The sequence below is a fragment of the Somniosus microcephalus genome, unplaced genomic scaffold (assembly GCF_052327205.1).
Source record: "Somniosus microcephalus isolate GS21.2 unplaced genomic scaffold, FLI_Smic_1.0 scaffold33, whole genome shotgun sequence".
Taxonomy (NCBI): Eukaryota; Metazoa; Chordata; class Chondrichthyes; order Squaliformes; family Somniosidae; genus Somniosus; species Somniosus microcephalus.
This window is the reverse complement of record NW_028225220.1, coordinates 235,038-248,034: the sequence shown is the minus strand read 5'-3', so window position 1 is coordinate 248,034 and position 12,997 is coordinate 235,038. Positions and strand designations below refer to the sequence as shown.

The following is a 12,997-nucleotide window of genomic DNA, read 5'->3' as shown; positions in this document are numbered from 1 at the left end:
TAACCATACTTGGAAACCCTGATGTAATATGCCATGGGTAGACCTGATTAGATTTTAAAATGGAATAAACCGAGGCGCTGGGCCTCCCTTGATTAACTTTTTAAAAGTGCCTCTCAGCAAACAGAATAATAAGAACAGACAGCGTATCTGTGGGAACAGAACTAGCAAGGTCCTGTGTGGCTGCCACTTTGTGGAATGTTCTGATATCTGCAGTGAATTAAAAACATAGTCAAACAGCAAGGACACCACATCTCAGCCTATGGAGACATGTTCCGTTTGTGTTGCCAGAACTACCCCAGATAGGAGTCTTGATGGTCAAAAACAGATGATGTCAGGGTGTTACGGGATGAGGGCCTGACGGGGGCAGGCGGGATCATTAGGTTCGGGGCATCACTGTAATTGCACAGGGGCTTTCAGGTGTAAGTCAGTGATTGGGTTAACTGCTCACCAGAGGCTTTGCTGGGATGAAGTATAAGAAGGGAGTTTCTCAAACACATAGATTGTAGAGACAGTCAGCAAAGAGCTTGGGAACATCCTCCAGACCAGCCGAGGAGGGATTCGGGTTGTTGGAGGACCCACACGCGTCACACCAGGCGGCCGGGCGAGCCTCGAGGCCAGGGCCGATTGGAGTTGAACCCCGGATATCGCGTCTTCTACCCAGGGCATAACGGGAAATATAAATCTTGATTGCACCTTGTTTCACTACCGCTCAGATGCTGTAATGTATCAAATCTCACTTAAACTGAACAAAATATAATAACTGTCACCAATACGGGTCAAGTCGAATCTTTTGGAACTTGAGAGTGAAAGGGTTAATTGGCAACGACCCAGAACCTCTACACGCTCCCTTTGATAACCGGGTCACAGACCGTTCCCTTTGATAAGCGGGACCCAGACCACTCCATTTGATAATGGCTACCATCTCTGCACAGGGATTGTTCCCCCAATAACAGCAGCTGCCCCCGAATATTCCCTCTTGCTTTCGTAATGATGAAATGTCATCGACCTGAAACGTTAACTCTATCTTTTCACAGATGCTCCCTGGCCAGCGGAGTGCTTCCAGCATTATCGGATTTTAGTTCAGATTTCCAGCAGCTGGAGTATTTTGCTTTTGTTTTAGAGTGAAATTCCGGGAATTTGATGTATGAGTTCGGGTAGTAGCAGAATGGATAGTAAACAACACAATAAGTCATTTTTCTTGGAAAGTAAGTGCCTAAATTGGGTAGAGTAGCAATGGGATCTAGAGGTACAGATACACAAATCATTAAAAGTAGTGACGCAAGTTAATAAAGCCATAGAAAAAGCACACAAAGCCCTGGGGTTTGTTTCTAGAGGGACAGAATTGAAAAGGAGAATAGTTATGTTTGACTTGTATAGAACCTTGGTTGAACCATACTTAGATTAACATAGAAACATAGAAGATAGGAGCCCCTCGAGCCTGCTCCGCCATTCAATGCGATCATGGCTGATCATCCAAATTCTGTACCCGGTCCCTGCTTTCTCCCCATACCCCTTGATCCCTTTCGCCTTGAGAAATATATCCAAATCCTTCTTGAATATATTTAATGAATTGGCCTCTACTGCCTTCTGTGGTAGAAAATTCCACAGGTTCACCACTCTCTGGGTGAAGAAATTCCTCCTAATTTCTGTCCTAAATGGCTTACCCCTTATCCTTAGACTGTGACCCCTGGTCCTGGACTCCCCGGCCATCGGGAACATCCTTCCAGCATCTAGTCTGTCTAGTCCTGTTAGAATTTTATAAGTTTCGAGGAGATCCCCTCTCATTCTTCTAAACTCCAGCGAGTACAAGCCCAATCGATCCAATCTCTCCTCATACGTCATTCCTGCCATCCCAAGTATCAGTCTGGTGAATTTTCGCTGAACTCCTTCCATGGCAAGAACATCCTTCCTCAGATAAGGCGACCAAAACTGCACCCAATACTCAAGATGTGCTCTCACCAAGGCCCTGTACAAATGCAGCAAGACATCCTTATTGCTGTACTCAAACCCTTTCGCTATGAAGGCCAACATAGCATTAGCCTTCTTAACCGCCTGCTGCACCTGCATGCGCACCTTCAGCGACTGGTGCACAAGGACACCCAGGTCTCTTTGCACTTCCCCTTCTCCCAATCTATTGCCATTCAGATAATAATCTGCCTTCCTGTTTTTGCTACCAAAATGGATAACCTCACATTAATCCACGTTATATTGCATCTTCCATGCTTCTACCCAATCACCCAACCTGTCCAAATCATCCTGGAGTTTCTCGGCATCCTCCTCACAGCACACACGCCCACCCAGCTTTGTGTCGTCTGCAAATTTGGAGATATTACATCTAGTTCCCTTGTCTCGATCATTAATATATATTGTGAATAGCTGGGGTCCAAGGACCGATCCCTGTGGTACCCCACTAGTCACTGCCTGCCACTTTGAAAAAGACCTGTTTATTCCAACTCTTTGCTTTCTGTCTGCCAACCAGTTCTCTATCCAAGTCAGTACCTTGCCCCCAATCCCATGTACCTTAACTTTACACACTAATCTCTTATGCGGGACCTTATCGAAAGCCTTCTGAAAGTCCAAATACACCACATCCACTGGTTCTCCCTTATCTATTTTATCAGTTACATCCTCCAAAAATTCCAGTAGATTAGTCAAGCATGATTTACCCTTTGGAAATGTATGTTGACTTTGTCCGATCCTGTGCATAGTTCGGATTTCCAATTTATAAAACGGATAAAGAGGCACTGAGAAAATAAAGATTTACAACGGTGATTCTGGAACTGAGAGGCAATACCTATCAGGAAAGACTGAACAAGCTAGAAAAAAGACGGCTGAGGGGCTGAATTAGTAGTGATATTTAAGAATATGACAGCATTTGATAGGGTAGAATAGAGAAGGTTTCCACTTGTGGGGTGAGCAAAACTTGGAGCCATAAATATAAGCGGGTCACAAATGAACCACTCTCTGGGTAAATTTGTTGCTCCTGAATTCCCTATTGGAGTCATTTCTCTGAGATTATATCCTATTTTTCGTCTCGTTCAAAACTCGAAATAAATGGGAATATACAGGCAGCTGTGGGATCTTACTGTGTATTTCCTCCCGTGCTGCCCACAGTAACCGCGGACCCATTGCCCAGGCTCCCCGAGGCTGAGAAACCTCCCTCCCCAGTCTCAGATTCACAGTCTGTGGAAAATATCAGATCTCACAACAAGCGATGAGCGCAGGCGCAGAGCCGGGCTCACGGCGCATGCCCGGTAGCGGCTGTTGGGTTGAGAATGGAGAGTTGGATTGAGATTGTGACATTTCCAGCGGGTCAGCTCATTCACTGCGGCTTTGGGGCAAATCTCAATGGAAACTTGTTCTGTCTGCATTGTAAATGGGCCCAGTGTCAGCTATTTACTGCTCCCGGTGGGGGGGGGGGGGTGTTTATCGTATAAAATAACAGTAATATTATAATAACACAAACATTAATCCTAATATTAATAATATAACATTAAAAATAACCGGGGAATACTGGAATTATAATCTCTCGCTTTCCGGGGACGGACACCCGCTGATAATTTTACTTCCGCTTTATTCCGGAAACAATCAGAGGCGGCGGGAGATGAGAGACAGAAGAAAGATGTTTACCTGCACAGATGACGCCGGCATCATAGGAGTGTGACAGTGAAGAGTGACCCCATTGATCTGAATCACACTCCCGCAGAGCGGCCTCGGTCCCGCCGCACTGAACATCATACGTCACAATGGGTCCGGACCCTTCCCCAAAGTGAGCCCCGCCCGGTGCTGACAGCGCGGCCCCGCAGCCCAGCTCCCGGCACACAACAGCGGCGTCCGGCAGGTCCCAGAGATCATGGTCCACAGTCCCCCACTGTCCCCTGTAGTGAATCTCCAGTCTCCCAGCGCACGGACTGCCCCCATTCACCAGTCTCAGCTTCACCGTCTCTGTAAAATATCAGAAATAACATCAAGCGGTTAGAGTGCATTAAACCCGCAGTCTACCAGCGCACGGACCGCCCCCATTCCCCAGGCCAGAAGGACCATGTGAGGAATCAATGGGAACATCAGACTGTGCCCAGACCCCGAATAAAACCCGGAGTAAATATTAAACATGGCAAAAGGGAGAGGGAAATATTAATAAACGGTGTGAACGAGCAGGGAACCGGGAGTCAGCGGGAAGTTCCCAGCGCCAGAGCGGCTCCCACGGGGCCGGGTGGCGATTGGCTCAGAATATATTCCAGCCTCCAGAGGTCGGAGGATGGGCGTGGCTACAATGGTCAGCTGTCCATCATGGTCAGCACCGATTGGCCGAACGTAGTGAGAGCACAGCCCCAGTCAGGATTGGAAGAAATTCCCCCCAATCCCCGGAGACAATAGAGGAAGAGGCGGGGCTGGATGGTCATGTGATCCTAATGTCAGCACTGATTGGTGAGGTGGAAAGTGAGAGCTGCTGTGGGACCGGCAGCAGTGTCAGTGGAGCCGGCCCTTCACACTCTGCCCTTCAGGGACCCCGTTTATTGTCCCTCTGCATGAAGGCAGCAGCCGCCTCTCAGCTGGAATTAAAGATCTTTAGTAACAGTCCCCGGGAAACACTCTTGTTGTCCGAGGAACACACGAGGAGCGGGTTAATCGGTGATCAAAAAGGCCCTGAGATTGTCACCCAGCCTTAATATTCAATGGGATGGATCAGAGCAGAGAGATACCAGATAACGTGAAAATAAAAGGCGATTACCTGACGGGTGAGCTTGACTGTTCCCGGGTCTGCCTGAAATGAGACATTGAGAATTAGAGTTCGCTTGGGCAAGAAATGGATAAAACTGTCAGAAAAAAAAGTCACAAATACAAAGAACTGTGCGGTAAAATTTCCCATCAATTTGCGAAAGAACTGATACCGGGGTCTGTGATTTCATCTGTTCTTCATTCCTTATAAAACCGCAAATACAATCTATGCAGCAACCTGACATTTGTAAAGTGCCTACAGTTTATCGAGAATGATTTTCACACAAACACACACTGATCCCTGGGCGCACTCTCTCCTTGTGGTGACGGTGCTCGGGCCCCATTTATTACCAGTGTGTCGGTGCCCAGAGATGGCGGTGGTGATGGACCTGCTCCTCCCGAATGCTTCTCCTCAACGTTGTGCGGTCTTGGGCCAGGGATTCCCAGGTGTCGGTGGGGTTGTTGCACTTATTCAAGGAGACTTTGCGGGTGTCCTTGAAGTGTTTCCTCTGCCCACCTGGGGTTCTCTTGCCGTGTTGGAGCTCCGAGTAGAGCGCTTGCTTTGGGAGTCTCGTATTGGGCATGCGGATGTCCTGGCTCGTCGATCGGATCTGATAGAGCGTGGACAAAGTTTCGATGCTGGACATGATGGCCTGAGCGAGAATACTGACGTTGGTGCCTTTATCCTGCCAATGGATTTGCAGGATGTTGCGGAGGCAGCATTCGTGGTAATTCTCCAGTGCTTTTAGGTGGGAGAAGCAGGTCCATCACCACCGCCATCTCTGGGCACCGACACACTGGTAATAAATGGGGCCCGAGCACCGTCACCACAAGGAGAGAGTGCGCCCAGGGGTCAGTGTGCGTTTGTGTGAAGGCCCATGCCTCTGAAGCATACAGGAGGGCGGGTATCACTACTGCTCTTTTGACTGTGAGATTGGTGCTGGGTTTGAGGTCCTGGTCTTCAAACACTCACTTCCTCAGGCGACCGAAGGCTGCACTGGCGGTGTTGGACTTTGTCATCGATGTCTGCCCTTGTTGACAGTAGGCTCCCGAGGTACGGAAAGTGGCCCGTGTTGTCCAAGGTGTCGTCATGGATTTTGATAATCGGGGAGCAGTATTGTGTGGCGGGTGCAGGTTGATAGAGGACCTTTGCCTTACGGATGTTTAGGGTAAGGCCCATGCTCACGTACGCTTCAGTGAAGGTGTTGACGATGGTTTGGAGTTCGACCTCAGAGTGTGTGCAGAAGCAAGCATTGTCTGCTTAATGTAATTTGATGAGAGAGGATGGGACGACCTTGGACCTGGACTTGAGGTGATGGAGGTTGAACAGTTCTTGTTTGTTCTGTAGATTAGCTCCACTCCAGCGAGGAGCTTACTGAGGATGAGATGGAGCATTGCAGCAAGGAAGATTGAGAAGAGCGTTGCTGCGATAACACAACCTTGCTTGACCACGGTCCATACGTGAATTGGGTTTGTGGTGGATCCATTGGTCTGGAACACGGATGGCATATTGTCGTGAAGCAGCCAGAGGATGGTGACAACTTTTGAGGGCAGCCGAATTTGAGGGCTCTCTCACAGTGATATTAGGTAGCGAGGTAAAGGATTCCCATGCAAAGTTCATGATGGAACATAAATATGATTGAAATTATGTTACAGATAATCTTATTGTGTGATGCATTTCATCTCTTTTATTTTAAACCAATGTTTTCCACGTGGAAATTTCAAAGTTTCAATAAAGTTGTAACTGGAAGTTTCTGCTACTCATTTTATTTCTAAGTTCACCAAACAAAACAAAATGAGCCGTTTGTCAGGCGGGTTCCCACCTCCTATATCCGTGCTGGGTGTTCCTCATTAAGTTCCTGCTGAGCGAATTCTCTTGTAAACTGTCCTCGCCGATTGGTCCATCATTTTACCTGTTAATGATATTCGGTTGATGGTCCTCTCATTCACTGCTTAAGCTTTGCTGCTTTTTGAAATGCAGCCAGTTTGTTGACCTGCTTCCAACCCCCCTGATGGTATTGTGTCCCACAGATCTCCAGGTCTCTTTCTATTCTCCCGGCTATATATTACAGACAACGTGACACCATTCCTGTCATCAGCTGCGTTTGTCAAGAATACTTGAATGAGAGCAGTTTCCAAACAGAATCTCTCTGGTCTCGTTTTGGCCCGGGCTCTGTAATGTTGACAGAGCGTTACAAACTTCCACTCCAGGAGAGCCTCTGCAGTCCTTCCCAACACTCTGCTGTCCTGCAAATTCATCTTTATTGTTAACCATTGACAGACTAGTGGGAAAATTCTTTCAGTATTTACTCAAAAACGTTAAAAACTCAACGCTTCTGTTAGAATTGGTCATTTTGAGATTACAAAATAGAGTCACTAGAGAGTGTTTATAAGAAAATTGTTCTCATGTCAGACTATCAGGTCTGTCAAGAATCCAAATAATTATTTTATATTAAATGATTTCAAGTCCGACTTGAACAGCTTTCACAATTAAATGAGTTCCTGTTATGTTTAAGAAGCAAATGAATAGAAAATCTTTAATTGTAGGTTAAAACCTCCAGTAAAACACCAGAGGGAGCTCACACCAAACAATCCAGACTCTGCGCGTTAACAGCGCAAAGAGTAATTTCAAACAAAATATCTCCATAGCCCTTAACTAGTGCTTGGATAAACGTTACAATGGTTAGAAAATCAGCAAACACGCATCGAATATTGACAAGAACAGGAAAAAGTGCTCTGATCGCTATCTGCCGAAGTTAAATATACAAACAAAATCAGGATTTGTTACACAAAACTACCAGAGCATGGGACATGTGGAAGGAGATTGAGAAACATGTCCCGCTATCTCACTAAATGCTATCTAAAACTATGGAGTAATTGGTAGGATATTAAGAAACACGACATGACAATGTATATAAAGTATGGGACATGTGGCAAGAGATTGAGAAACATGTCCCGTTATCTCATTAAACACTACATGATTCTGTAGAAAAAGTATGGGCCATGTGGAAAGAGACTGAGAAACATTAATTGTTACATGACACTGTTCGTATAAATGTATGAAATAGAAAGCTTAATTTAACATAAAAAGCTCATAGTTTTGACGATCCTCACAAATTAAACAAAAATAGCATACAGCAAAACCCGGTGTGATTTAGGATCTTTCAATACCATCAGTTATGATGAGTGTACTTGATAACAACTCCATAAATAATGATTACTAATTGAGGCAATATTGGTTCCACCTCTAGTTAATATTTAACTTTTACAATATTTATAGTCCTTGTCAAATGCTCCAACGCTGAACACATTTTTAAAAATAGGTCAATTCTCTGCATCACATGGTGTCAGACAGCGCTTCACTGAGAAATATCTGGGACCGAAATCTCTATGTGGGTTCATTCGGCAGTAGGTGCAGCTTTGACTGGTTCTACACTCAGTGAGTTCACTTACACCCCAGACTCCGATACACTCTATTCTAACAGTGACCGCGCTCTACTTCCAACAGGCTCTGTTTGAAACACCGACTGGAATATCATCTCCAGTCTGCTCTGTCTGTACGAGAGCCGCAGGGAACAAAATAACAATAACTGGTGCGGAGTTTGTGCTCGATTTCGGTTTAAAATCTAAATTTGACACAAAGATCCTCTGAAAATTAAAGTAAGTTTTGATCAGATGCAATATATAATACACATATTTACTGTCACCGACAGAATTGAACAATTGTTTCCAATTTGAAGTTGATGGAATTTTAAAATCAAACAAACAACCCAAATATGTATTAAATTAAAATTCTACAAATTAACAAAAACATTTCAATATTCACTTCACTTCACTTCATTTCATACGATCCCAATGAATGACATATTTGAATGAAATATGCCCATTATCTGTAAATTGATTTTCATCAACACGCGATTTGTGAAAATGATTCAGGGAGTGGGATACATTTCATGATTTTTCTCCGTTCTATAATTTGCAGAAAATGTTCTTTAAGCTATCTATAAAACAGGATTTTAGTTTCCAATCAGTTTTATAACATCAAATAAATCACGGTAACATATTTCGTTAAATGTACAATGCATCTGATAACAGTGCGATAATGTTACCCTGTCAGTAAACCAGGCTTTGTTAATGATCGAGATTAATGAATATAACCAAACACACACTGGAAACTGAGAGAAACTGAATGAAGTCATCGACCGACAAACTCAGCAAAGATTATCGAGCAGTTGGAAGGAGATTGAGAAACCAGTCGGGATATCTTATTAAACACTACCTGATATTGTATAAAAAACATGGGTATGTGGAAGGAGACTGAGGTACGTTAATTATTACGTGACACTGTTAATATAAATGTATGAAATAGAAGGATTAATTTCAGATAAAAAGTTCATAATTTTGAAGGTCATCACTGACTAAACAACAATACGCACACTCCCGGACAGTGTGGAAATTTCAGGAACATATTTGTTTGGAGAGTAACCTTAACAATGATTGTACTGATAATGAATGCAAATTGAACAATATTGGTTCCACGTCTAAGTAGTATTTATCTTAACACACTCAGTGAGTTCACTTACACCCCAGACTCCGACACACTCTATTCTAACAGTGAGTGCGCACTGCTTCTAGCAGGCTCGGTTTAAATAATTGGATTAGAATTTCAACTCCAGTCTGCTCTGTCTGTTCAGGAGCTGCAGGGGACAAAATAAAACAAACTGCTGCGGTAGTGACTTAGATTTCGGTTTTAAAACTAAATTTCACTCAAGGCTCACCTGGGAATTTAAAATAATTGCTATTCGGATGTAAAATATTCTTATATCTGAATAGAATGACATCGACAGAAATGGGTAAAGTTTCCCTATTTGTAGTTGATGCAATTTAAAATGAAACAACCAACCCAAAATATGTTTTAAAAGAGAATTCTTCAAAAGGCGTAAAGCATTTCAATATTCACTTCATGCGATCCCAATGAATGACAAATTTGAAGAGAAGATGCCCGTTTTCTTCAAATTGAATTTGATCAGCAGGCGACTTGAGACAATGATTCAGGGAGTGATAGACATTTCATGCTTTTTCTCCGTTCTATGATTTGCAGAAAATGTTCTTTAAATTATCTACAAAACAGGATTTTAGTATTCAATAGGTTTTTTAAAATAAAATAAATTTAACCACAGAAGTCTATCTCTTTAAACTCACAAAGTGTCTGATAGCAGTACGATAACGTTTCCCTGTCAGTAAACCAGCATTTGTTATTGATAGAGGTTAATAAATATAACCAAACACACGCTGGAAACAGAGAGAAACTGAATGGAGTCACCGACCAAAAACCTCAGCAAAAAATATCGAGCAAGTGCAAGGAGACTGAGGAACAAGTCCCGAAATATGAATAAACCCTACATGACACTTTATAAAAAGTATGGAGAATGTGGAAGGAGATTTAGAAACAATCTCAATAGCTCATTAAATTCTACATGACTCTGTGTGAAAAGTATGGGGCACGTGGACACAGACTGAGAAAGCTTAATTATTACATGACTCTGTACAGGTAATTGTTCGATCTGGAACAATAATTTAATATTAAAAGTTCAAAACTTAGAAGGTAATCACTAACTAAGCGACAACACACACAGAAAATTCTCCAAACATTTAGGAAATTATATTAACATCAATAGTTGGAGAGTGTATTTAATTATAATTGTACTAATGATTAACGTAAATTTTTACAATATTGGTTCCACCACTAGTTAATATTTTATTAGAAAATATTTATAAACTCATCCAACATTCTAATACTGAAAAACTTTTTAAAATATTTCAGTTCACTCTATCACACGGGGGTCAGACAGCACTTCTACTGAGAAATATCTGTCACAGAAATGTGTGTGTGAGTTCAGTCGGCAGTAGGTGCAGCTTTGACTGGTGTTCTACACTCAGAGATTTCACTTACACCCCAGACTCCGATACACTCTATTCTATCAGTGAATGCGCTCTACATCTAACAGGCTCAGCTTAAATAATCCGATTATATTTTCCACTCTAGTCCGCTCTGTCTGTACAAAAGGCACAGGTGGAAGGCGAATGCGAAATCAGTCCGATATCTCATTAAACTCTACAGGACACTATTAAAATTCAAGGAAACAACCTTAAAATTCCACATCACCTCAATGTCTTCCGTAGTAAAGACCAATAATTATATTATCGTGGTAATAAAAAGCGTATACATAGATAAACTAAACAACAACACTCACAGCAAACTCCCCAGAGATTCAAGAAGTTTCAGTGACATCTTCTTTTGGGATAAAGTACTAAAAAATACTAAGAATTAATGCTAATTGAAACAATATTGATTGCACCGCTAGTTAATATTTTATTATACAATATTATAGACCTGGTACAACACTCTAACGCTGGACAAACTGTGTGTTAGTTCCAGTCTCGGCAAAACACTGGGGTCAGACAGCATTTCTGCTGAGAAATATCAGTCACAGAAATGTGTGTGGGTTCAGTCGGCAGTAGGTGCAGCTTTGACTGGTGTTCTACACTCAGTGACTTCACTTACACCCCAGACACCGATACACTCTATTCTAACAGTGACCGCGCTCTGCTTCTAGCAGGCTCGGTTTAAATAATTCGATTAGAATTTCAACTCCAGTCTGTTCTGTCTGTACAAGAGCCGCAGGGGACAAAACAAAACAAAACTGCCGCGGTATTTGTGACCGATTTCTGTTTTAAATCTAAGTTTGACACAAATCTCGAGTGGCAATTTAAAATCGGTGTTAATCAGTTGAAGAGTATTCTAAACCCGCTCATTGTCACCGACAGAAATGGAGAATTGATTCCCTATTTGAAGTTGATGGAACTTAAAATCAAACAAACTGCCCAAAATATGTATTAAATGAAACTTCTACAAATTAAATAAACCATTTCAATATTCACCTCATACGATCCCAATCAATTGCAAACTTGAATAAAATATACCAGTTTTCTGTAAATGGACCCAGACCCCGATACACTCCTTTATATCAGTGAACGCGCTCTACTTCGAACAGGTTCAGTTTAAATCGTCCGATTAGATTTTGAACTCCAGTCTGCTCTGTCTGTACAGGAGCAGCATGTGAAGGCGATTGAGAAACCAGCCCCGATATCCCATTAAGCTCTAGATGACGTTATTACAATTCAAGAAAACAACATTTGCTTTCCACATCACCTCAATATGTTCAGTAGTAAAGAGCAATAATTGTATTAATGAGGCGCAGATTATAATATTAATAATCAGCGATGACTCACAGTTGAGAAGCTGCAGTAAAAAGATGGTCAGGAAAGACCGCAGCATCGTCCCCGGAGCCGGTTACAGCGACAGGACATGAACATTAACCGAATGTTCTTCCCAGTTACCGAGCGGGCCCTCCAGCACCTTCCGACACCCCGACTGAGCTGGAACTTAATTCGTGGATTACTGTTTGTACAGAAACCAATGTTTCTTTCAAAATAACCAATAGATTTTGAAATGTGTTAACCGTGAATTGCAGCCTGGTAAAATACACCAATGAGAAGGAACCTGCTCATTAATGGATGCAAAGAGCCCAGGTTCCATCCACTGCGGTTGATCTGCGTGAGTCTGATAAACAAAATGAATCACCGACCCCGCATCCGGATCACAGAATCATACAGAACAGAAGGAGGCCATTCGGCCCGTTCTGCTTGTGCCGGCTCTTAGAAAGAGCTGTTCAATTTAGTTCCACATCCCCAGCTGTTTGCCTATAACCCGAAACTCCTTTCTTAAGTCTGGTGCGCAGAATTGTATCCAATACTCCAGCTGAGGCAAAACCAGAGATTTGTAAAGTTTTAGCATTATTGACTAGTTTTTTATATTCAATACCCATATTTACAAAGCCAACTATCCCATACGCATTCTTTACCACCCTCTCAACTTCCCCAGTCATCTACAAATATTTGTCAGTTCCCTCTGTTCTTGCACCCCTCAAAATAGTACCATTTAGATTATACTGTCTCTCCATATTATTCCTCTCAAAGTGCAGCATTTCACACTTATCCACGTTAAATTGCATGTTCTATGCGTCTGCCCATTTCACCGGTATGTCTATGTCTTTCTGAATTCTGCTGCTATAATGTTCACTGACATAATAAAACTCACTACACAATTGGTTTGTGCATAAAGCAAGGCTTTAATCAACCTGTTTCAGAACATGGAGGTCTAGTTGTACTTCACTAGTTCCTTGTCTTACAAAATGTCCCTGGTAGGCTGGGGCCG

General features: G+C 42.8%; 1 protein-coding gene across 1 annotated transcript in view; it reads right to left on the bottom strand.

The window, feature by feature from the left end:
• The window catches only part of LOC147083870 (scavenger receptor cysteine-rich domain-containing protein DMBT1-like), a 43,425-nt gene extending 31,367 nt beyond the window's left edge, over nt 1-12,058 (bottom strand). The window contains exons 1-3 of the mRNA XM_085980080.1: nt 12,013-12,058; nt 4,733-4,765; nt 3,631-3,945 (exon numbers count right to left, since the gene is read on the bottom strand). Of these exons, the coding sequence (XP_085836206.1) occupies nt 3,631-3,945; nt 4,733-4,765; nt 12,013-12,058 (394 nt within the window). The remainder of the gene's footprint in view (nt 1-3,630; nt 3,946-4,732; nt 4,766-12,012) is intronic.
• Between the last annotated feature and the right edge of the window lie 939 nt (nt 12,059-12,997).